We start from the raw sequence: 23345 nt of genomic DNA, 5'->3' as shown, positions 1-23345 counted from the left end.
TGGGCTTTTAATAAAATCCCATATCACCCAGGGCCTAGTTATGTATATGTATCCAGAATGTCTGTCCAAAAGGGCTCTCCAGCTGTCTGTTCTGTGGGGAATTTTGAATGAAAAACGATCAGTATACTGAACAGAAGGACCAAGGAGGCGAATCCTCCCGTACACTCGGTACTATATCTATATTGATGTTAGTCTTCGTCATCGTCGCATATTGTTTCGAGCATGATGGTAATAAGTTTGCATTTACCATTATGCACCTTTTTACAATGGTCTACCATTTGTCTTCACAGAAAAAAAACCCACCAGGATTCCACAATATATTTGTGTACACCTATCTCATACCTCCATTACACCTCTCTTCTGGGTTGCCTTTTATGTGGAACGAATGTGGATTTATTGAAGACACATGGCCGATTCACTTCATCTCGTTATCATCACATTCCCTCACAAAATGATTTCCCACAAAGTCCCTTTGGGTTTATCATCATCCCCAGATCATAGCTATCATCCCCAGATCGTAGGTGGGTTAAACATGGACGAAGGAAGCTACGATCTAGGGAGAAGCTACAGTGGTGGTTTAAACATGGATGGAGGAAGCCATGTCTGGAGAGAGATGAAGGAAGCAATGCTGGGGTGGGAGATGAGAGGATGGTCTGTTTAAATTTTTATTTGATTGTCCTATTTAAATTATACTTTACAAATGTTATGTGTTGCAAATCTCTGCGTTGTATTCCACGATTCTTCTCAAATTGTTCCATTTCTATCTTTTGCTCAATTCGGCTTGAAATAAAAGATGGCAATGAAACAATCAGAAAACCTTTTTAGCCAACGCGAAATCTCAACGGCTCCCATGGCCCGCAGCTCTCTAAGCGCAAACAGCCTCTCATCTTGGAGACATGCAAGCGAGCAGTAGGTAAAAGAATGCATATTATGGAAGATGCAAAGCCCAGAATTAACGTGCCATGAGAGGTGGCAGCAGGAGGCTTAAATAAATACAGCGGGCCGCAATGGAGACATGTAGTGATTTGAGCCACAGAAAAGATTCACCGACGAGTAGACGTTAGACAGGCGGGAGCGAGAAGGAAGAGAACAAAATAACAGGCAGGCCGTTGCCTTGAAGAGAGCACTATAATTACAACCAGTGGAACATTTCATCGGTCAAATGTCTGCGTTTGTTGTTTTTTTTTTTTTTACGCATTAAGTCACATAGAAAAAGTGCTTTTGTAAAAATGGCCGGCGGGTAGGAAATTAAATGGTCACTTTGGCATTTAAAATGTGCAATTCTGCTTGTGGCCTTGTTGTCCAATATAGTCATGAAATGTTGAGCTCTGCAAGTCCTTTCTAAGAGGAAAAACAATGCATCCACATTCATCTATCTATAATTCCAGCAGTGTGTGTGTGTGTGTGTGTGTGTGTGTGTGTGTGTGTGTGTGTGTGTGTGTGTGTGTGTGTGTGTGTGTGTGTGTGTGTGGGTGTGTGTGTGTGTGTGTGTGTGTGTGTGTGTGTGTGTGTGTGTGTGTGTGTGTGTGTGTCCGCTGTTTCTCGACAACTACTGGTCCGATCTAATTGAAACTTGCCAGCTCTATTGCTGGAGACCTGAGTATGTGCCTTTTTAAGGTTTGATATTCATCGGACAAGTGCTTCCCAAGTTATGGCCATTTATTTACCAACCAATGACAGGACATGTTGCTGCGTAGGCGTGGCCGATGCGCATTTAGTTACCAATCACAGGACAATCACGTAGGCGTGGCTGCGTAGGCCGGTGTGAGGCCGGCTGACAATGACGTCATGTGCCGTGCTGGTTACGATGGGGATTGGTGCCTTAGTTACTGTGGCGTAGGAGTGGCAATGGTCAATGGCAGCGAATGTCATGGCAAGCAAAGACAGGGAGGTAAACTTGATTTTAATTAACTCTGTGTGTGCAAGTATCACAGCAGTTGTTACTTCAATGCAAGCGATAATTCATGGAATGCATGTGAACAATTCCGTACGGGATCGCACCACTTCCGGATAGTGATGACTTAATGTATTCTAATAATTTCTCAATTTCTTATGCGCATTTATAGATAAACACAATGCCCCAATCCAGTCGTCGTTTACGAGAGTGAAGGTACGGCCTGTGTGGTTGTTTCTGGCTCATGGTTTGAAAGTTTTTTTTTGGGGGGGGGGGTTTACACGTACGGGCACACACATACGGGCACGCACGTACGGACATGCAAGAGCGAAGGAACGGCCTGTGTGGTTGTTGTTTCTGGCTCACGGTTTGAAAGTTTTTTTTTATTTTTTGCAGGTACGGGCACGCACTTGTATATATAAACAAGAAAGAGCAATCAGAGATTGCAAGCCCTCACCAGGACTTTTGTGTGGTATATTTAGTGTGGCAAATAAATGGACGGATGTACTTCATGAAACATTGTTTATTACAAATGAAAGGTTTAAATAGGCTAGTTGTAAATGTGTAAAGGTCAAAGGTCTGAAAAGTTGTACAGGTGAAATGGTCTGATGGTCTAAAGGTGGAAAGATCTGAAAAGGTCTAAATGGATCGAAATGGTCAAAAGGGTCTATGGGTTATTAAAATATCTGAAAAATGTGAAGGTCGAAAGGGTAGAAAGGAGTTTAAGGGTCTTCATGGTTCGAAAGGGTCTAAAAGGATCTAAATGGTGTTCGAGGTCTAAGGGTTCTAAAGGGTGTAACGAGATCTATAGGGTCAGGCCCTCAGGGTCATATGAACCTTATGGGTTCTTGGGGTCTTTTGGGTCTCCATGGTCTTAATGTGGGAAACTCTAAAGAGTCTAAAGGGTTTTTGGGATCTTAAAGTGTTTTTGCGATTTTAAAAGGTCTAATATAATTCATACACATACTCGCATTCTGTGCGGACAAACAAACGGACCTTCGTGTAATACTTTCTCCTCTGGCGAGGATAAATATAAAAGAGACCCGTGGTATTTTTCAAATCAATTTCTCGTTCTACTGGAACATTTATTGAGGAACGCCTTCAATTAGATTACGTGCGAGTTCAACAAAATATTGGTGCATTTCTTTTTCAAGGGCGAAGATATCTAATTAAATTTCAATTCACTTTTTCCATGAAGCTACCAAGAAAGAACCCCAGATGCTATCACCTTGCTATTTTCAGGAGGAAAATAAACAACCATTCAACTGTTAACCAAGTGATTCTGGTGCATTATAAGCAGAAATCCACCGAATTGTGGGGTCTGGAACTGCCGAATGCATTTCTAAGCTACCAAGTACATCCTGTAAATTAACATGGCTGCCCATTCTTCAATTCCAATTCAAATTATGATCAAGGTAACAAGGAGCTGATACTCTATTGCCACTGCCTTTTGAGTGATAAGAGGAATAAATCTGTGTAATATGAAAGCTAAATCTTGAACGGTTTTAGAAATATTGCGTACACAAGCCAAGTTACCGAAATAGTTGCCATGGCAACATAATTCAGCCAATCACTGCCGTGATTTAATGATGTTGAGATAATGTCATGAGGAATAAATCTGTGTAATATGAAAGCTAAATGTTCAACGTTTTTTTGAAATGTCGCGTACACAAGATGATGATCGGTCGGGTGCCGGTCGGCCGGAGTTCCTTTTAATGTCCCCCATCTCCAACCTTGTCGGAGGAGCGGGAGACAAAAAAAAAGAGGGAGAAAACAGCTGATGAAGCCAAGTCTTGTGGGTGAACTGCCTTCGAAGAAATGGCTTCAAGATGCAACTTCTCACTCTCGATACACCAGTTTAACAATGTTCGACAAAGCAATTTTGACAACTTGTTTTGTCCATTCAAATTTCAACAGCAAAAACAAAGGTCACAATAGCCTCAAATGGACAATCAACAGAGGTCATTTCATCAACAAATGTTACTAATGGAGGAATGAGAGAAAATCTTGACATTGGTTAACTCACTTACATATGTGTTCCCAAAGCTAGCTGAGGTGCAATCCCGAACACATCTATTAAAAAAAAACATTTTAACAGAAAAAAAAAACATTTTTCCTCAGGCCTGTCCATTCCGCTCTTCTTCCTCACTGTTAACGATTCAATAAAAAAATACACCACAAACACTTCATCTCTCGAGATATAATGATGCAAAAGAACACTGATTTCTAATCTTCATAATTTCACTCCCCAACTCCCTAACTACCCCCTCCCCACCAAAGCTAAGATCTGGGGAGAGGCTGCAGTGGTGGGTTAAACATGGAGGAAGGAAGCTACGATCTGGGGAGAGGCTGTAGTAGTGGGTTAAACATGGATGAAGGAAGCTACGATCTGGGGAGAGGCTGTAGTAGTGGGTTAAACATGGATGAAGGAAGCCAGGATCTGGGGAGAGGCTGTAGTAGTGGGTTAAACATGGATGAAGGAAGCAACGATCTGGGGAGAGGCTGTCATGGTGGGTTAAACATGGATGAGGAAGTTATGATCTGGGGAGATGCTGTAGTCGTGGGTTAAACATGGACGAAGGAAGCTACGATCTTGGGAGAGGCTGTAGTAGTGGGTTAAACATGGATGAAGGAAGCTATGATCTGGGTAGATGCTGTAGTGGTGGGTTAAACATGAATGAAGGAAGCTACGATCTGGGGGGGATGCTGTAGGAGTGGGTTAAACATGGATGAAGGAAGCTACAATCTTGGGAGAGGCTGTAGTGGTGGGTTAAGCATGGACAAAGGAAGCTACGATCAGGGGAAAGACTGTAGTAGTGGGTTAAACATGGATGAAGGAAGCTACGATCTGGAGAGAGACTGTTGTGTTGGGATAAACATGGGCAAAGGAAGCTACGATCTGGGGAGAGGCTGTAGTAGTAGGTTAAACATGGACGAATGAAGCTACGATCTGGGGAGAGGCTGTTGTGTTGGGTTAAACATGGGCAAAGGAAGCTACGATCTGGGGAGAGGCTCTCGTGGTGGCAGCACCAGTGTTATGAAAATTTCATCACAGCATTTTCAATATACCTGTCAAACCTCACGTGCTGTACACAAAGCTGTGTTTATGGCACATGCTTCACGATGATATAATGCTATCTTGAATTACAAGTGTGTTACCTTGCTACCTTCATAATGCTACCATGAATTACAATAGTGTTTCATGATGATATAATAAACCCAAATTATCTGCATAGACAACTTAATATCTGGAAAGATTTTTAAAAAAAATAAAAAAAGCAAACACAGGGCATGTGTGAAAGAAAGTGTATCCATTTCACGCCACCATGTAATTCAACAAAATGTCCACATCTCTGAAGTGTTTTTGTAATGAAGATTTAAACTACAACAGTACAACGTCCTCCATGAGCAGGAGGAAAGGAAGGAAAAGATTCTCTCAACTCCAGTGACTAATCTTTGACATGTTTGTGTAAATTATTAGCAGCTGTTTCAAGTGGGAAAAAGTTATTGAGGTTTTCCTCAAAGAGAAAAATGTTGAAGGTACGAAGTGGAGAGAAAAAAAGAAAAAAAAGATTGTTGTCGTGTTGCTTTTCAAAAGTTAAAAAATAATTTGAAATCCTCCATGTCAAAATTATCTTTGATTTTTGTTTTATGATGACATAAAATCATATTGGCTATCTAGACCCAAATAAAGGAGTCATGATGACATTGGCATTTAAGTGCACAAACTCATCTACATGGTGAAAAACTGTTTCCCCCAGACAACAAACATGAAAATACAAAGAACTTCGACAAACGAGGAGGCAATTTTACCCGTCATGCCTTTCATCCACAAACAGAACAATCAGACTTCTCTCATTGTGTTCTTGTACTTACACTCATGGCAGGTGGGCTGTACAGCTGGTTGGCCGCCATGCCGTCCCCGTAACCTCCGGCCTGGTTCATCACATGGCGCAGAGAGTCCACCTACGAGTGAGTAGAACAAAGCCAAGTGTCAGGAATACTCATCACACCTCATGTTGCTCGACTCATCATTACATTCCTCTTTTTAGTTCGGTGCCTGCACCAATATTGGTACTGTCACCATTTTGTGTTGGTCAGCCTAGTAGCTGTACGTGTGTTAAGGTGAAACACAAAGTGTAACTTTCGATACTTGAAACACAACATTCTGTATAAACAAACCTTTTTGTTTCTGTGCAAAATGGATTCAGAAAAAGCAAACTTTCTCTTCCTGATCTTGTTAAACAAGCTTAATGTGAAGCATACAACTGCTGCCCTTGTACAAGGTTTACCTCGTGTTGTTACCAAACGACATTTTCCGAAATGTTGTTTGTTCCTGAGATTGTTAACATATTGAGCATATCAGCATGCTTTGTAAAGTCGATTTTATTGGAAAACAAAATACCGTGATAAAGGGATAAGGTTATGCACAGAAGCTGTTAAGGAACAATATATGGTCATTATGAGATTGAACATCTTGCGGTGGTTATTATTACGTAGTTGAGCAGTATTAGTAAATTTGCCAGCAGAAGTGGTTGAGTAAACTGCATTATAAATATCACATCAGAGTTTGCTCTTCTTACAAAGCAAATGGACCAAAGCGATCTGAAGGTCGAGACTCTCGAATGACATGCCACACCATAAAGTGCTCGTGACAACCACACATATCTGGTCATATAATAGGAAGCGGCTATTCGATAATAATCCTCTGGAATAGTGACTCAGAGTTCTACTTCCTATAAATGAACACGATAAATCTTTAACGTCCGCAAGAGTGCTATCGGATAGGATAGCCAGATTATTGCAGGCTCTGGAAGATGGCATGTCGCTTGATGATGTAACCTGTCGCCTACACAATACAACATTTTTGGAGTCAAATTATATTCCTTGAGGAATACAACCGACAAAATGATGTTGCTAATGACAATGAACTACAAATCAAGCGTCCATCATTTGAAAATGGAAAAAAAAACAAATGAATCTTCTTTTTTTTTTGTATACCTTGTCGAGGCTCGTATGAGAGCAAACACACAACACACAGCAAGGGGGAGGGGGGGCATGAGACAAGAGGGGCAGGAGTGGGAAGGACAATACAGTGGGGAACAGAGACATTATGAGTTCTGTTGAAGGGAGAGGGATGGGGCGGGGAACACGGGGTATTCAAGATGGACATTACAGGGACTTTCAGGAAGGAAAGCAGGGAATTTGAAGGAGGTGGGCTTGGGTGGATTATCAGGGGTAGAAAAGATCGAGGATTTGGATGGGGGACGACAAGAGGTGGTGGTGAACAGCTGTTTTGAAGGCCTGAAGGGAAGAATGGGATTGAACAGAGTGAGGGAGTTTATTCCAAAGGCAGGAAAAAGGAGGAATGAAAAAGTGAAGGTGAGCAGCGATTCATGATTCTGGTAGTTTTACCAGAAGGGGGTTGTTGGCGGATCTTGAGCGCCCTGCGGAAATATGGTGAGGACAAATCATAGACACAGCGGGGGGGGGGGGGGGGGAGACCGGAGAGGAGACGGTGGAAAACAGAAAGACCACTGACCTGCCTGCGGTGAGAGAGTGAGAGTCCCAAAGACTCAGCCTCATCGCGGGAGATGCCTCTGATCCGAAATGCCTTGGTTTCCACAGCGTGAAGCTGAGGAAGGTGGGAGGCAGGAGCACCAGCCCAGAGGGGAGAGCAGTACTCCATCAGGCTGCAGATGAAAGCTTTGTATGTGGTCAGGAGCTCAGGTGGGCTGAGGAAGGACTTTGCACAACGGAGGATTCCCAGTTGGCGACTGGCTTTAGAGGCCAGGTTGGAAATGTCACTTTCCCAGGAAAGATCATGGCAGGTCGTGAGACCCAGAAGCTTGAAAGAAAGGACTTCTTCGAGAGGATTGTTGAGAAAGTGGATGGGGGGGGGGGGTTGCCAAACGGTCCTTTCGGACAGACATGGTGAGAATGTGAGATTTGTCCGGATTGAAAGACATGTTCCACGTGTTGGACCAGTTTGTGATTTTATCCAGATCTGCAGTGAGCGAAGAAGCTGATGCTTGCCGGTCTGAGGGATGACCGATGGTACGCCAGAGGGTGGAGTCATCAGCAAAGAGATAAAGAGGATTTTCCAGAGAGTCGGAGAGATCATTGATGAAAACCAGAAAAAGAACAGGGCCCAGAACACTGCCTTAAGGAACTCCAGCCTGGACAGGATGAGGGGATGAAAGAACTCCATTTAGGGCCACACGTTGATTGCGACAGGAGAGGAAGTCTGCGAGCCATGAGTGGAGATGGCCTTGGATACCATGGGAAGAGAGTTTGGTGAGCAGGGCAGGGTGCCAGATCATCTCAAAAGCACGCAATATGTCTCGGGATATGGCTCTGATTTCATGTCCGGCATTGAGGACCTCCATCCATTGTTGGGAGAGCAGAAGCAGCATATCCAGGGTAGAGTGACCTGATCTGAAACCAAATTGATGATTGGAAATCAGGCCATTTTAGAAGAGGAAGGATTTAATGTCTGACTCGATGATGGAGATCTCTACTAAGATCTACACTAAGATCATAATGTACAAAATATTTTACTTCCACTAAAACGTTCCACATACATTGTGTAAGTACTTACCACCTGGGGTGTTCAACTCCAAAGCTAAACTACAAGCACAATGCAATCGATCAGCTGGCCATAAGGAGAGCTCAACATGGCATCTGTGGGCTCGAGCTATGCGTACAAGTACACACACCAAACTCATTTACCCAAGAGGAAGGCTGTATAAACTGAGCAACACAAATTACATGATGAGGATTCTTTTAAAGGCTATGGATTCAAGATGGTTGATTTGCTATTCTCATCTGAGCACATAGCTTATTATGCTGGAATCCCAGGTTCAAATCCAGTGTACGTCCTCTACTGATTTGCCCATTGTCTACAAATATCCTTGTCCTGTATGTGAAATATGTACAAGTTCCTCCATGGGCCGACGATCAATGTAACACAAAAACTTTTCAAAAATAAATACAGTAGTTTGGTTATGAGAGGAAAAACTGTTATACTATTCATCATACATATTTTCAAGTGTTTGTGAGTTTGTCCGGTATTCTTTCACGGCCGAATCGTAGCATCTCGAAGCCCCAACTTTTTGGTGTAGGAACTTCAGAATCTGGGCAAGGTTTTAAGCTACTGCACGGCGCACATTGGCCATTGGCCTTGACGTCTGTTTTGAGGCCACCAAAGGCTGCTATAAAGTGCATATTGGGATATGGGTCAGGCAGTACTGTTTCCAGCCCACATATAAAAGGTATTAATTACATACTATTCAAATGTGAGTACGTCTATTATTTACATACTATTCAAACGTGAGTAAGGCTATAAATTACATACTATTGGAATGCGAGGAGGAGTTGGAGATGGGGACCATACTCTGTTCAGAGCGTTGGTGCCGCCGAAGCAGTCTCCTTGGCTATTGGGCACAATCCTGGACAGGTCGCCACTCCGATACAGTATACCAGCAAGTTGGCACTCATTTTGCCGACCTCGGAAGGATGACAGGCAGAGTTAACCCCACCTGGTATTAATTCAACAGCTGAGCGTGATTTGAACTCAGGACCCTAGAACCCAAAGCCCACCACCCTAACCATTAAGCCAACACCAGGCATATTGGAATGCGAGTACATATATTAATGAAAATGAAATGTCTATTAATAATGTAGCATTAGAACGTGAGCACGTCGATTAATTACATACCAATTACAAATTTGGGACCACCAAAACGTGAGCACATCTCTTAATTACGTACTAATTACGTATTGGGAGATATTAACGACATATAATTACATCTTCTATTAATTATATAACACACAAGCACACAAAACCACACAAACACTGCACAAAACAAGTCATGGCAAGGGTCTGCAATCTCTGATTGCTCTTTCGAGTTTGTTTGTGTTTTTGACTTCTATGCACTCCTAAACTGCAGGATGGAATGAGTTGTAAACCGCTGGTTGTACTGGTCGCAACGTGTGCACAGGAAAGTTTGTAGGTGGAAAAAAAATTCAGAGTCCCTGGGGTTCAGGGTTGGGGAGGACCCCAATTCTCTCTGTAAATGTGTATCGTCGAATGCCAATGAATGGGTTGTGCAGGTCTTTCTAAAATACGCCAATTCTGGGGGAATTAACCCATCCTTAAGCTCGTCGAATCATATCAAAGACTGGAAATGGTACGTGCTGCTTCCTTGCTTGATGTTGAGCACTTAAAAGGATAAGAGCATGGACAATCCCCATAAGTTGGCATCCACGGGGATACAAGGCTACAAGGAAATCTAACACAGGTGGAGGCCATTCAGCCCATCATGCCTGCAAGAACACCATACTAATTTATCTATATAAGATCCAAGGAAGTAAATGCAAAAAAATGTTTTTACTTAATGAGATAATTGTTTTTTTTGTTTGTTTGTTGATTTTTTTTTTAGTTTTTGTATTTTTTTTTCTTCCCTCAGGGGAGGGGGGGCATGGGCTTGGTTAAAATACACACACGAACCACAAACCCCTTGATAAGACCCCCACCAACAGAACTCCGTACACATGCACACAATCACCCATCAATGCTCAAGCTACCTTAAGGTCCAATCAACATCCCCATACCCCTCTATCTCCAGAACTTCCAGGTACCTAGTAATTCTAATTGAAACTTATCTACTGTTTCTGCTGCCACTACCTTTCCAGGGAGGTCATTCATGCATTAACTACTCTCTAAGTAAAAGTCCCTGCCTTGCTACCATCTTAACTCCCCTCTTCTTTACTCTCAAGCTATGGCCCCTGGTCCTATCACTGTCTATTCTGTTGAATAATTCATCTGCACTTATTTTATCTATACCTTTCATTATATTAAACAAGCCTGGTGTTGGCTTAGTGGTTAGGCTGGTGGCTTGGGATCCTAGGGTCCTGAGTTCAAGCCCCATTGGCCGCTGAATTAATACACCAGGGGGTTGACTCAGCCAGTCATCCTTCTGAGGTCGACGAAATGAGTACCAGTGTGTACTGGTAGAGGGGCACTGCATCAGCGACACAGTCGTGCTTCCAAGAAATGAGAGCTACCCCAGCAGCTAAGCTGCCATAAGACAGCTAAGCTACCCCGGCAGCTAAGCTGCCCGCCAAGTACAGTGAGAAGGTGTCGCCATTGTTGTGGCTTCACTGGTTCTCAGATTTCCTCGGGAAGTGATGGCACTTCCCCCAAGCTCAGTAGCTGTGTTTGTCTCGCCTAACAGTCCTGTGTTGTCTTTCGTCTGGAGATATGTGTGCGGTAGCTCCACTATGAGCCTTAGTCAGTTATCCAGTTCTGTCGAGTAGAGGCCGACATCTGGTGACATTCATGATCAGATTTCTCCAAACATCCCTATCCTGCACTGCTTTCTGAAGCTCTGACAGAGGCAGCTTGGTTGCAGCCTTTACCCCATCCAGCACATACAAGGTCTGCCTCTTCCTATTCTTCCTTTAACCATACCCAGTATGGTTGACTTCTCCAGACTTTAGTTTTATGCATGTATGATGTGTCCAACGTATGACAATTTCTGTTTTGGAATCAGTGCTTCTAATGTACATGCTGCTCTAATATATTTGTTTTTTTTGCAGTCCATAGAAATTTTAAACTTTCATCTCCAACACAACATTTGAAAACTGTCAATAGTCTTCCTTCCTTTTTTTTTCCACTGTCCATGACTCACATCCATGTTAGCATAAACAACAAAATCTGTCAAACTAGAGATAGGAGTTTAACATCTCTTTCTCCATTAAAACTTCACTTTGGTAAATTCCTTTGTCCAAGAAAGATTTTCCACTTTCCAGATAACACTCAAAGCCCTGGCTCACCCTGAAGAGCAATTATCACTGTACAGAACTATAATCTCCCAGACAGTGAAAAAAACAAAAGTACATCACACTAATTTACAAATGGTACAAAAATTTGCACAAATTCTGACAGTTGTATTTGGGAAAAATCACACCAATTTAAGTGGGATTCTCTGATCGTAGCTAATGGAAACAGAGGCCATCCACACCGTACACATGCATAGAAAGGAAAGGATATGAGGGTTACTCTGACAGCTTGATGTAAAACACCATGTGGTGAGCGCTGAGGCTTTGCAGTGATATGAAGGCTAACGAGTTCATTTTTCAGAATATAAATAATTTCGTTGACTTGAAGTCAATGCAGGTGATTCATGGTACTCATTTAGCATAACTGAGGAAGCAAATTTCAAACTCATGTAATCAAACATTTCCCTATTTTTATGTGTTTGTGTGTATGTATACATACTATGTTGCTTGCATGGGTGATGTAAAAGATTGGCAAGTTTATAATACATGTTCCCTCACAAGGAACTTGAATGTATGAGGAGGCCATCAGGCATGTGCAATGGTTGCCTTCTTAATGTTGCTTTTCCGTGCTCTATACTTTTTAAATGCTGAGTGACTAGCAAGAAAGCAGCACGTCCCATTTTTAAAGTCTTTGGTATGACTCGGCCATGTTCAAACCGCCAACCTCCCAGACACCTCCCAGACAACATACCCTCGAACCATTATGCCACCGAGTCTGGTTTATGGTTCTATCGGAACATCAGTTAATGTGTTTTCTTACAAAGAACGTTTTAAACTACCATTGGGCCTTTGGAATCCTTTAGTCCATTGTGTGTACTAAACACATGTCAGGTGAGTGATATTATGCAATAAAAAGCATTTTATATTGCTATTGCTGGGCACCATTGCGTTGCCATATTAAAATATAGAGGAGTCAGAGCACCTGTGTTGTCATTGGCAAATTGTCATTCCAATCGTATTTGGTGATGTCACCAACAAGCAAGAATGCAGATTAACCATGAGGTTAAAAGGTTAGAAGAGCAGCGTACTGGTATGTGCGATACACTGTTCCTTTGGTTGTCAAATTAGATTACTGATATGAAGGGCATTAACATCACATAGTTATCTCATATTAAATTGGACAGAACCATATGTGCAAATAACCTTTATTTAAAAGGACAACTGATAAGCACAGGCGTTTTTAAAGTGCAGAGTGTGAGTTCTATTTGTTATTTTTTTTCTTTTTTATGCAACCTCTAAGCTTGTGGAGGAGTGAGAACACAGAACAAACCATGATGTAACTGAACGAAAATAACATTGGAAATGGGGTTGGGAGGGAGGGAGGGGGGTGAGAACACAACAACAGCAGGGTAGAGGGAGAAAATAGGAGGAGGTCTGCAGCAAGAAAGGACACAGGGAAGGACGAGATCAAGTGGAGGGGGAGGACACATAGGGTGAACAAGCTGGATACAGGCACAAACTCTCAATCACAGAGAGGAAAGGAAAACTGGAATTAAAAAAAAAAAGATCAAACAAGAGGGTGAGGGAGTGGGGGAAAAAAACCAAATAACCCGTGAACACAGAAAGAAGTGGGCTTGGGAAGGGTTAAGAAGGGTATAAAACATCATGGGGATAAAACATCATGGATTGTGGTGTACAGCTGCCTTGAAGCACTGGAGGGAAGAATAAAATTGAAGAGCATGTGGAAGTTTATTCGGCAGGCGAGATAAAAGAAGAACAAATTAGTGGAGGTGAGCAGTGAGCCTGGAATTTGGGAATTTCACCAGACGTGGATTACTGGCAAACCCTGTGCACCCTGAAGAAACCTGAGAGAGAGGGAAAGGCTAGAAAGGAGACGCAAGAAGGGAGAAGACAGACCACTGACCTGTCTGAGATGGAATTGTTACAACATATCGATCTATAATAATGTGTGTGTGTGTGTGTGTGTGTGTGTGTGTGTGTGTGTGTGTGTGTGTGTGTGTGTGTGTGTGTGTGTGTGTGTGTGTGTGTGTGTGTGTGTGTGTGTGTCCTTCATAACTCCAAAACCATGAAACCTCGCAGCCTGAAACTTTGCATACATACTAAGGGAACGCCAAGGTAGTGCATGAATGAAAAGTGGGCACACCTTTTGAAAATAATGAATAGGGTGCTCATTGTGGAAAAACAAAAAGCCTTGTCTAGGTGGCGGCACGCCATTTTGGTCACCTCACAGGGCTCTTAAGCCGCCATATTGTTTCGACCTGTTTCAAGTCAAGGAATTGTTGAACAGTTTCTGTATGATAAAGCTCTCAAAATTTTTTTTTCACTTTCCTCACTCATATCATCGAATGTCTTGATCTTCATAACTAAAAATCACTGTACAGTATACATCGCTTTTGTAGGTGCTATAATTTTCAACTTAGGAGCTTGGAACAATGTTATGCATTATATGATGAGATTTTCCACAATGGCCTCTCATAGACTAAAGTACACAATCAAAATCTGTCTTTGGATTTGAGGATCGGAGCTCTTGGACTTATTAAGTGTCAAAATCTGGGGTGAACTCTGAAAATTTAAAGAAATTATCGATTCTTTAAAATAAGCAAGGCTGTGTGTGTTCCCTTCTCCATACTTACACAAGAAAATGTGAAATTGCCAAAACATTCAACTTAAATTTTTCTGCTGTTCAGACAATTATATTGAATGAAGAAAGGATTAAAGAATGTGCCCAAAGTGCAACTTCATTGAGTGCAACAAAAATATTTAATCTGCGGGATCACCCCGAAGGCTCCCGTGGTGAAATTCCCAGAGTTAAGAAGACAAGATAAACTAGAGGGGGAGCACTCGTTAGAATGCAAAACCTCTGCCGCCAATACTGCTGGGTCACTTAAGTGAACCTGATATCCTATTCATTGTAGGTCAAAACGGATCAGACTCTATTGAACCACGATTGAATAAACTAAACTAGATCGACACGCATGTAAAAATGCCAAAAAATCAAATCAAAATTTTTTTGAAAAAAAAGGTGCAAAATTTCTAAAAATATATTTTCTCTAAATTTTTTTGGGGTTGGAAATCACTTAAAACATGTAGAAATGCAAAAAAAAAAATTCAAATATTTTTCAAATAAAATCAAAACGTTTTTGAAAAAAAGTTGCAAAATTTTGTTGTTTTTTTTCTCTAACATATTAAAAAAATTTTTGGTTGGAAATCACTTAAAACATGTAGAAATGCAAAAACAAAAATTCAAATATTTTTTCAAAATGGCCACCATAGCAGCCATATTGGACTTTGGACCAAGTCCAAAATGTAATGGCATGATCCTTGGACCATACCTAATCCTCCAAACCAAGTTTCGTCGAAATCCGTCCAGGAGTTTTTCCGTAATACTGTTCACAAACAAGCAAACAAACAAACAGGGGTGAAAAGAGTAACCTCCGTCCATCTTCGATGGTGGACCATTTCTTCGTCCATTTCTTAATCAAACAAGAAAAAGAGCAGTCAGAGATTGCAGACCCTCACCAGGACTTGTTTTGTGTGGCATTTCTGCACTGGTGTGTTACGTAATTAACAAGAGACATGATTAGAACTGACACTTTATAACTGCTGGGTACCAAGACGTCCTGCTTTGATCGGACACCTTACCCATGACGTATTTTTTATTACCATTCAATTGGCTTTAGAATGGGATTAAAATTAATTCAATTCAAACCAAATGGAAGACTAAATAGGTACAGTCCTGCATTGGAGTCATCAGAAGGAACCCGAACAAGCAAAAAGCAAAGATGAAGTCAGCAGGAATAACCAGGATAGCATTTGGGTTTCAGCTGCAACTCCTTTACTTCACTGCAAAATTACACATTCCCCATGAGGAGTACTTTCCATGTGCCAAGTTTCAATTTTTTCCTTGGCGCAGTTTCAGAGATGGAGAGATCCAAAGTTTTTCGGCGTTTTCCAACATGGCTGCCACACCACATGACCTATGACATCATAATTATCATTAAAACAGTCTACATCAGTAGTCGCTCCTTTGGTGAAAATTTTGTCTCAATCCGACAAGTGGTTGCAGAGAAAAACACCAAAGCTTTGTGTGGACAAACAAACAAACAGACAGACAAACGGACTCAACTGCAATACCTTCTTCTGCCAGACCCTCAGTCAATGACGCTACTCGCAGCCTTGTGCTACACAGGAAAAAAGACGATGACCAGACCCCAATGATGTGGAGTATTTTATTGTAATAATATTGTTATGTTTGTGGTGGGGGGAGGGAGTGGTAGATATTGTCTTAGAATAGATAGAAATGTATGGAGTAGTATGGTCCGTGTACGAGTAGTGAGCCCATCTCAATGTGATTAAGTAGGGGAACGTAGCTTAAGAAGTGTCTTTAAATGTGCACAATACGGAGAGTGGTGCATTGTAATAAATAGAGTTTAAGGTAAAGAATCGTACGCATAACCTTTGTATGTCTCACCGGATGAGATGCCTGAGGTGTGGCCAGAGTGAAGAGAGAGAGAAGGATGGAGCTTGGATTGCCTCCCGAGAAGGGCGGAGCTTTTCATTGCCGACCGAGGCATTGCCATGGATCGCCTCCGCAGGGGTGGAGTTTTCGTTGCCCCGAGAGAGAAATTTTGGGGGGACCTCTCGCAAGAGCCATGAGAGTTGGAGTTGTCCCTGAAGAGAGTTAGGATTGGTGCCGAGAGTGGAGATTACATCAAATGCTCAAGAGCAGTTAGTGTGTGACCTCGAGGAGGAGCCTGCCTTTTTGTTGTGGTTCTGCATGGTCCGTGGTACCTGCTTTCTCATGCTCCTGCCTTTGTCTTGTTCCTGCTTGTGAGCCTTTGTCGTCCTGCATGTGTGCCTTCGTCACTTGCTTCATCGCCTGTTCATCTCTCCAACCCGTGGACCTGCTCCCTCCTCGTCCACCAGCATAGATAAGGCATCATCCGGGTTTTGTCATTCTCCAATCCTGTCTGTGCTTGAATCCGGTGTGTGACGCCATCAGTGTCATCGTCTCGTTGTATACAAATATTTTTTATTGATTCCGTGTTCTCCCTTTAGTGTGTGTGTGTGTGTGTGTGTGTGTGTGTGTGTGTGTGTGTGTGTGTGTGTGTGTGTGTGTGTGTGTGTGTGTGTGTGTGTGTGTGTGTGTGTGTGTGTGTGTGTGTGTGTGTGTGTGTGTGTGTGTGTGTGTGTGTGTGTGTGTGTGTGTAAAGCATAACATAACATCCTCTTTGCTAACCCACCCCCCCCCCTCTCCGTCTCCCCCCCCAGCTCTGTCTCTCTTTGTGTCTCTGTCTCCATCTCTCTCAGTCTCTGTCTCTCTCCATCTCCCTCCCCCTCCCTCCCAGGGTGTATAGCGAAGTGTGGTGAGGTGTCGCTCTCCCCTCACCCTTCCTTGCTACCCCACTCCTTCATCACTCCCCCTCCTCTTCTCACTCTCCCTCCCCCTATTCCCTCCCTCCTCTCTCTCCCTCTCCTTCCTCCCTTCCACTCTACCTCCACCCCCCCTCAAACCAATCAATTAATTTTCCCGTGAAGCTATGTGTCATAATTGCTCGTCATGAATAAAGGACAAAAGTGTTGAAAACTGCCAATGATCCAATATTAGCAAATGACATTGGTAACATGTTTCAAAGTTTAATTAACTGTGAAAATAAAGACTTATTATTTTAACACTAGAAATAGCATCTGATAATCAAAAAAAAAACAACCTAATTAACTGGAGAAATGGCTTTGGTTGTGATGCAAATTGGCTTTCCAGCAAATGAAAAAGAATCCAATTTATTTACAACAAGAAAAATTACTGGAATGCTTCATACAACCCTCAAATGAAAATGGTGGAGGGAAAATAGTCGAGTCAAAATATGATCCGTATCACCTAACCCCCAAAAAAAAATCGCAACAAAACGTTTTATTGTTTTAAATGTTATAATACGTCATGCTGCGTGCCAGAAAAAAAGTCTCGGGTAATTTGACCCCGGTAAAGGGGTTAATTTGCATATTTTCAAGATGACCACCAATGAAAATCTCAATGTACTACAAACTTTTTATGGTTGATTTTAGACCCTATAAATGTATTAGCAACATATAGGAACATGGGGTTTCTGAATCAAATGAACAGTTTCTCCCGCCTATGACGTAACTATGACGTTTATGACGTCATAGCGAAAACCGAAAGCCAACCCCCTTTCTTGAAATGACAGAGCACAGACAAAAAGCCCCACCAAGAAGATCACAAGGTGATTATGAATAACTGCTGTTTAGGCTTCCCATATGCACTTGTGCTGCCATCTGTGACTTTCAACTAAAACAATAGAATTTCTGGAACTGCTGATATTCACCTTTTCAATGTCCTTCAAAAGCATTGTCATGATGATAATGAATTAGAACCTAGCAAGACTACAAAGACCAGGTAGGGATTAACACAGAACATGTACAATTTCAACATGTAGATCATGTGGAAGTAATTGGAAACCACATGTGGCCACGCCCTTGAGCAGAAGTATATATGGGCAGCCAGTTGTAGAAAAATTCACCACATGTTTTTAAAATGAGTGCACCATGGGCGGGGGGGGTGGGGGGGGGAGGTCATCCATTTGGAGACAAGCAATCCGGCAGTATATAGCAAGTACCAGGAAGGCTACCATGTGGTTCGCCGGAGTGATCGGTTCTGGGCTGGACTTGGGTCCGATCTTGTTATCGAACAGACACTTATGCGATCACTCAAGTCGACTGGTGGATTGACCAGGGGCAGTGGCATGACGGAGGAGCAATGTGCCCTGTGGACACTGTCGCCCCCCGTATGTTCGGAATATAATGTAGCCACGCAAGAATTCAATGATTGCACTTACACGTCGAGTGAACAGCACAAGGAGGCCACCAAGTCCAGGATGGAAAGGGACCAGTCAGATCTAGCAAAAATCCAAAAAAACTTCAGTCATGGAATCCATTCTCTCATGATCCAGCCTTGAGAAATGTTGTCACTGGTGTTGTAGCCAAGGATGAAGTGAATGTCATCAACTTGCAGGTAGTGGGGAAAGAAGTTGCTGAAAAGCTGACTGGACAACCAGTTTTCACCTACACATGCAAAAGGAAGGACAAAGTGAAAACTCTGGGAGATTCATCTGCTGTCCAGGTTACTGGCGACCGAACTATAGACCCTGCTCTTCTGTTTCAGAGGCTACTTGTCATTTCTCGGGCAGGGAACCTCTCATTGGAGGACGTTCTTGAATATGAATTGTCTCCATTTTCCCCAGCTCTCTTTGAGGCGAAGCACATATTCAGGAAAGCGGACAAGCCACAGCTTGCGAGAGCAATAGATGAATATGCAAAAGGTTTGGCTACCGAGGATGAGTCAGACGATGTACCCAAGACGGACCACTATGTGTTGGATGGTGGCTCACTGATGCATCGCGTTAAGTGGACGAAAGGGAGCACATACAGATCTATAGCTAACAGCTATGCTGACTTCGTACTCCGCAATTACGGGAAAGCTACTGTTGTCTTCGACGGTTATTTGGATGAACCATCTATCAAGGACAGCACACACCAGCGTCGTCAAAAGAAACATCATCCTAAAGTCAACTTCACAGAAGACACTGTGTTCATGGGGAAAAAAGATGAGTTCTTATCGCATGGTTCCAACAAGCAGGAACTGATAAACATCATTAGCCAAAGGCTAAAGGAAAAGCGGTGCACTGTGATAAATGCAACAGGTGATGCAGACGACAACATCGTGCAAGCAGCAGTACGAGCTTCCCAGCTGCAGTGAACAACACTGATAGGTGAAGATACGGACTTACTTATTCTGCTGCTTCACCATTTTGCTGAAGGTGGCAACCGGGACTTGTACTTCTGATCTGACAAGATGCAGGACCAAAGCAGAGTGTATAACATAAACAGACTGAAGAGCCTCTTAGGATCCCAGGCATCTACCATGATGCTGTTCGTACATGCCTCTACTGGATGTGATACGACTTCGTGCATATTTGGGGTTGGCAAGAAATCTCTCTTCCAGAAAGTCATGAAAGGTTATGCTGGTTTGAGGTCATGTGCCCAAGCATTTGCTACACTAGGTCAAAGCACAGATGCAGTTGTAGAGATTGGATACAAGGCAACGGTCCAGGTGTTTGGTGGAAAGGGAACAGATACTCTCACTTCATTGCGCCACAGCATCTTGACAAAGAAAGTGGTATCGGCTGTGTCGTTTGTTACCCCAGAGTGTCTGCCGCCAACTGAAGTGGCTACTAAGCACCATTCACTCCGCACGTATTTCCAGATCATGACATGGATGGGAGAAGAGGCAGATTTGGAAGCAACAGACTGGGGGTGGAAAACAGAGGAGAATCAGTTCATCCCAGCAATGAATGAAATGAATGCCACACCAGACTCTTTGCTTAAGGTAGTTCACTGCAACTGCACTACCGGGTGCAGTACTCAACGTTGCACATGCAGAACCTACGGTCTACCATGCACATCAGCTTGTGGACAGTGCCAAGTGCAGCCATGTAGCAACCCTTTCAATCAAATGTTGGGGGATGAGAATGATGACAATGACAACGCTGAGATGGTCGAGGGCGACAATGAGCGTGACTTATGGTAAGGCTGTGTGGCATACATACAGATTTCTTTTGGATTGATGATGTCCCATCTATGTAATTACAGGAAAGTGACAGCTTAACTAGTTCAAGGAGTTAAATGATAGCATCACATGTCATTACATATTATAAAACAACAGATTTTCTATGGCATACTCATTTATCTTTTAACTATGATGTCATATACGATTATACGTCATAGTTACGTCATAGTACGTCATAGGCGGATGGAACTATGTTTATTTGATTCAGAAACCCCATGTTCCTATCTGTTGCCAATACATTTATAGGGTCTAAAATCAACCATAAAAAATTTGTAGTACATTGAAATTTTCATTGGCGGCCATCTTAAAAATATGCAAATTAACACCTTTTACCAGGGTCAGATTACCCGAGACTTTTTTTCTGGCACGCAGCATGACCTATTAAAACATTTAAAACAATAAAACGTTTTGTTGTAATTTTTTTGGGGTTCAACCGTATATTGACTCGACTAAAACTGAAAACTTCAGGGAATCATGCAGTTTGTTACCCCACACATTTGGCAAATGTCGTCCTGGGCACGCATGCACACAGAGCAAGGTAATTGTTTTTGTCTGTCAGCCTGTCTGGCAGTCAAACAAAACTGAAAATAAAGACCCGTATCTTGCCAAAAGGTGACAACGTGTGACTTCTTTAAGGTCACACTGAGGTGAACAGAGCTGCTATCCACCAGGAGCGACTCCTTGAGGAATATCTGCCTACGAGAGATTCCGATGAGAATCGTTCTAGAGTAACCATGAAAAATATGTGTTTGCCTCATAACGTCACCAAATGACGTCATAATGTCTCAAGCTTGACATATCTAGAAAGCACTCATCGAGGTGTTCAATTTGAGGTACTACACGATATGGTTCCTAAAACTTGAAAATTTGACCTTGGGGTCAAATATGTTTGACCTTAGGCGCTAACCATGAAGGTCAAGGCCAATCGCCACCAAAAAATAATCAGCTGAGCGCCAGACCATGAACTATATTCCCATGAAGTTTGAAGACTATCCGATCAAAATTACTCAAAAAATAAGGGTTTCGTCGACTCCCCTGATTTGTGACAGTGACCTTTGACCTTTGACCTTGACCTTCAAAATTTTATGCGCTGAAAGGGACCTCTATAGGCCTCTGATATGCGAAGTTACAAAAATGTCCAATGTTAACTGTGCTCTGCAGAATTTTTTATGCGTGATTACGGACAAACAAACAAACAAAAAAAAAAACATACAAGCTGACTAACATATCTTGCAAAAACTTCGTTTTGGCAAGATAATAATTTGAAACAGGAAACATTGTTTTTAGGGAAGTCATGAAGGACACAAATAACTAATTTAATGTGTTAAATAAGGTGGTGTAATAGAGACTGCATCAATGGTGGTAGACCTCAACAACAACAAAAAAAAATTCCCTCCAGCATTTAAAATCTTTATTTTATTTCAATTTAATTATATACTTGAACACTGTAGAACATGTCACCTTCTTGGCACTTCCAAACATCCAGTTTAGCACTCCGTACTTGGACAAAATTTTACGCCATCTCAACCTATCAAATTTGCCGCTTGCATTCTCAGCATTGGGGAATATCGAGATTCAAAACAAAATTGCGGCTCGTAGGAAATACAGATCGTGCTTGGAAACGCAAACAAAGAGATGCAAAGACCCTTCCCATGTCCTTTTTCTCAAGACTGCATGGGGTAAGGCATTCTATGAACTCTAGTTTGGTTTGTTTTGATTAATTTGTGTTAACTGGTGCTGAATGATGAGTGCTTTAGCAACCTAATCTATGAAGGTGTCGCAAGATGGGTTTCCTTGAAGTCTCCTCAGAGCTTTTAAAGTGGGTTTGTTGACACTGAGAATAATTTCATCCAGGGCAATGTGCTGCTTGTTTATACACGACTGGTCAAAAGTTTTAGAACACCCCCATTTTTCCAGTATTTACTGAAATTTAAGCAGTTTAATGGTTCAATGTACTTTGAAATTAAAGCATAGAACAAATAAACAATTGCAGATAAAAAAAAAAGAAATTAGGAATCGTTTTGTTGAACAAAGTTTTATCTAAAATTTTGACTCATCGAAGTAGCCACCTTTCGCAGATATAACAGCCGAACATACTCGTGGCATTCTTTCTACAATGGAAATCAAATATTGTTTGGAAAGTTCTTCCCAACACTGTTGCAGAAGTTCCCACAAATGTGTTGCACTTGTAGTTTGCTTTGCTTTCATCCTTCTGTCCAGTTCATCCCAAACCAGCTCGATGGGCTTTAAGCCTGGAGACTGTGCTGGCAATTCCATGATTTGAAGCCTACCGTCTTGTTCTTTTCTTCAAAGGTAGTTCTGACATAGCCTGGAGGTATGTGTTTGGTCGTTATCTTGCTGTAGGGTGAACCCCTGACCAACTAGGCGTAGACCAGAGGGAATTGCGTGGTGCTGTAAAATACTGTGGTAGCCCTTTTGATTCAGGGTGCCAGTCACTCTGTGCAAGTCGCTGACTCTGGATCCAGCAAAAGAGCCCCAGATCTCACGCTTCCTCCTCCATGTTTGACAGTTGATGTCACACACTGAGGAACCATCATTTCACCTACTTGACAGCATACAAAAACCCTGCTTGATGAACTGAAGATTTCCAATTTTGATTCATCGGTCCATAAGACGTTCTTCCAGTTTTCAGTAGTCCACTGGCGGTGCTTCATGGCCCAGGCAAGCCTCTTTTTCTTATTTTGCCATCTTAGCAATGGCTTTCTTACTGCCACCCGACCTGTCAAACCTGCAGCTGGAAGTCTTCTCTTCACAGTTGAAACTGAGACTTCCTTACTTCGACCAGTGTTAAACTGTGATTGAAGCTGCTGTCCTGTGAGCCGCCTATCACGCAAGCTGTTGACTCTCAGAAACTTTTCTTCTGATTGTGTTGTGGCTTTGGGTCTGCCAGATCTCTTCCTGTCAGAGTTTCCTCCAGTTTCCAAGTGCCTTTTGATGGTGTAGGAAACTGTACTCACTGACACCTTGGCTTCCTTTGCAATT

The 23345-nt window shown here is 42.4% G+C and overlaps 1 protein-coding gene across 6 annotated transcripts in view; it reads right to left on the bottom strand.

Moving 5' to 3' along the window:
• Window positions 1-23345, bottom strand: part of LOC147026660 (pre-B-cell leukemia transcription factor 1-like) — a 261795-nt gene that overhangs the window by 40841 nt on the left and 197609 nt on the right. For 5 of the 6 annotated variants that reach the window (XM_085882339.1, XM_085882337.1, XM_085882341.1 and 2 more), the window contains one exon: window positions 5771-5860. In XM_085882339.1, the coding sequence (XP_085738465.1) occupies window positions 5771-5860 (90 nt within the window). Of the gene's footprint in view, window positions 1-3563; window positions 3628-5770; window positions 5861-23345 lie in introns of all 6 variants that reach the window. The other variant, XM_085882340.1, reaches the window with a different exon arrangement.

Source organism: Eptatretus burgeri, chromosome 5 (assembly GCF_056783735.1).
Source record: "Eptatretus burgeri isolate ZD-2024b chromosome 5, Ebu_testis_v1, whole genome shotgun sequence".
Lineage (NCBI taxonomy): Eukaryota > Metazoa > Chordata > Myxini > Myxiniformes > Myxinidae > Eptatretus > Eptatretus burgeri.
This window is presented reverse-complemented; position numbering and strand designations above follow the sequence as displayed.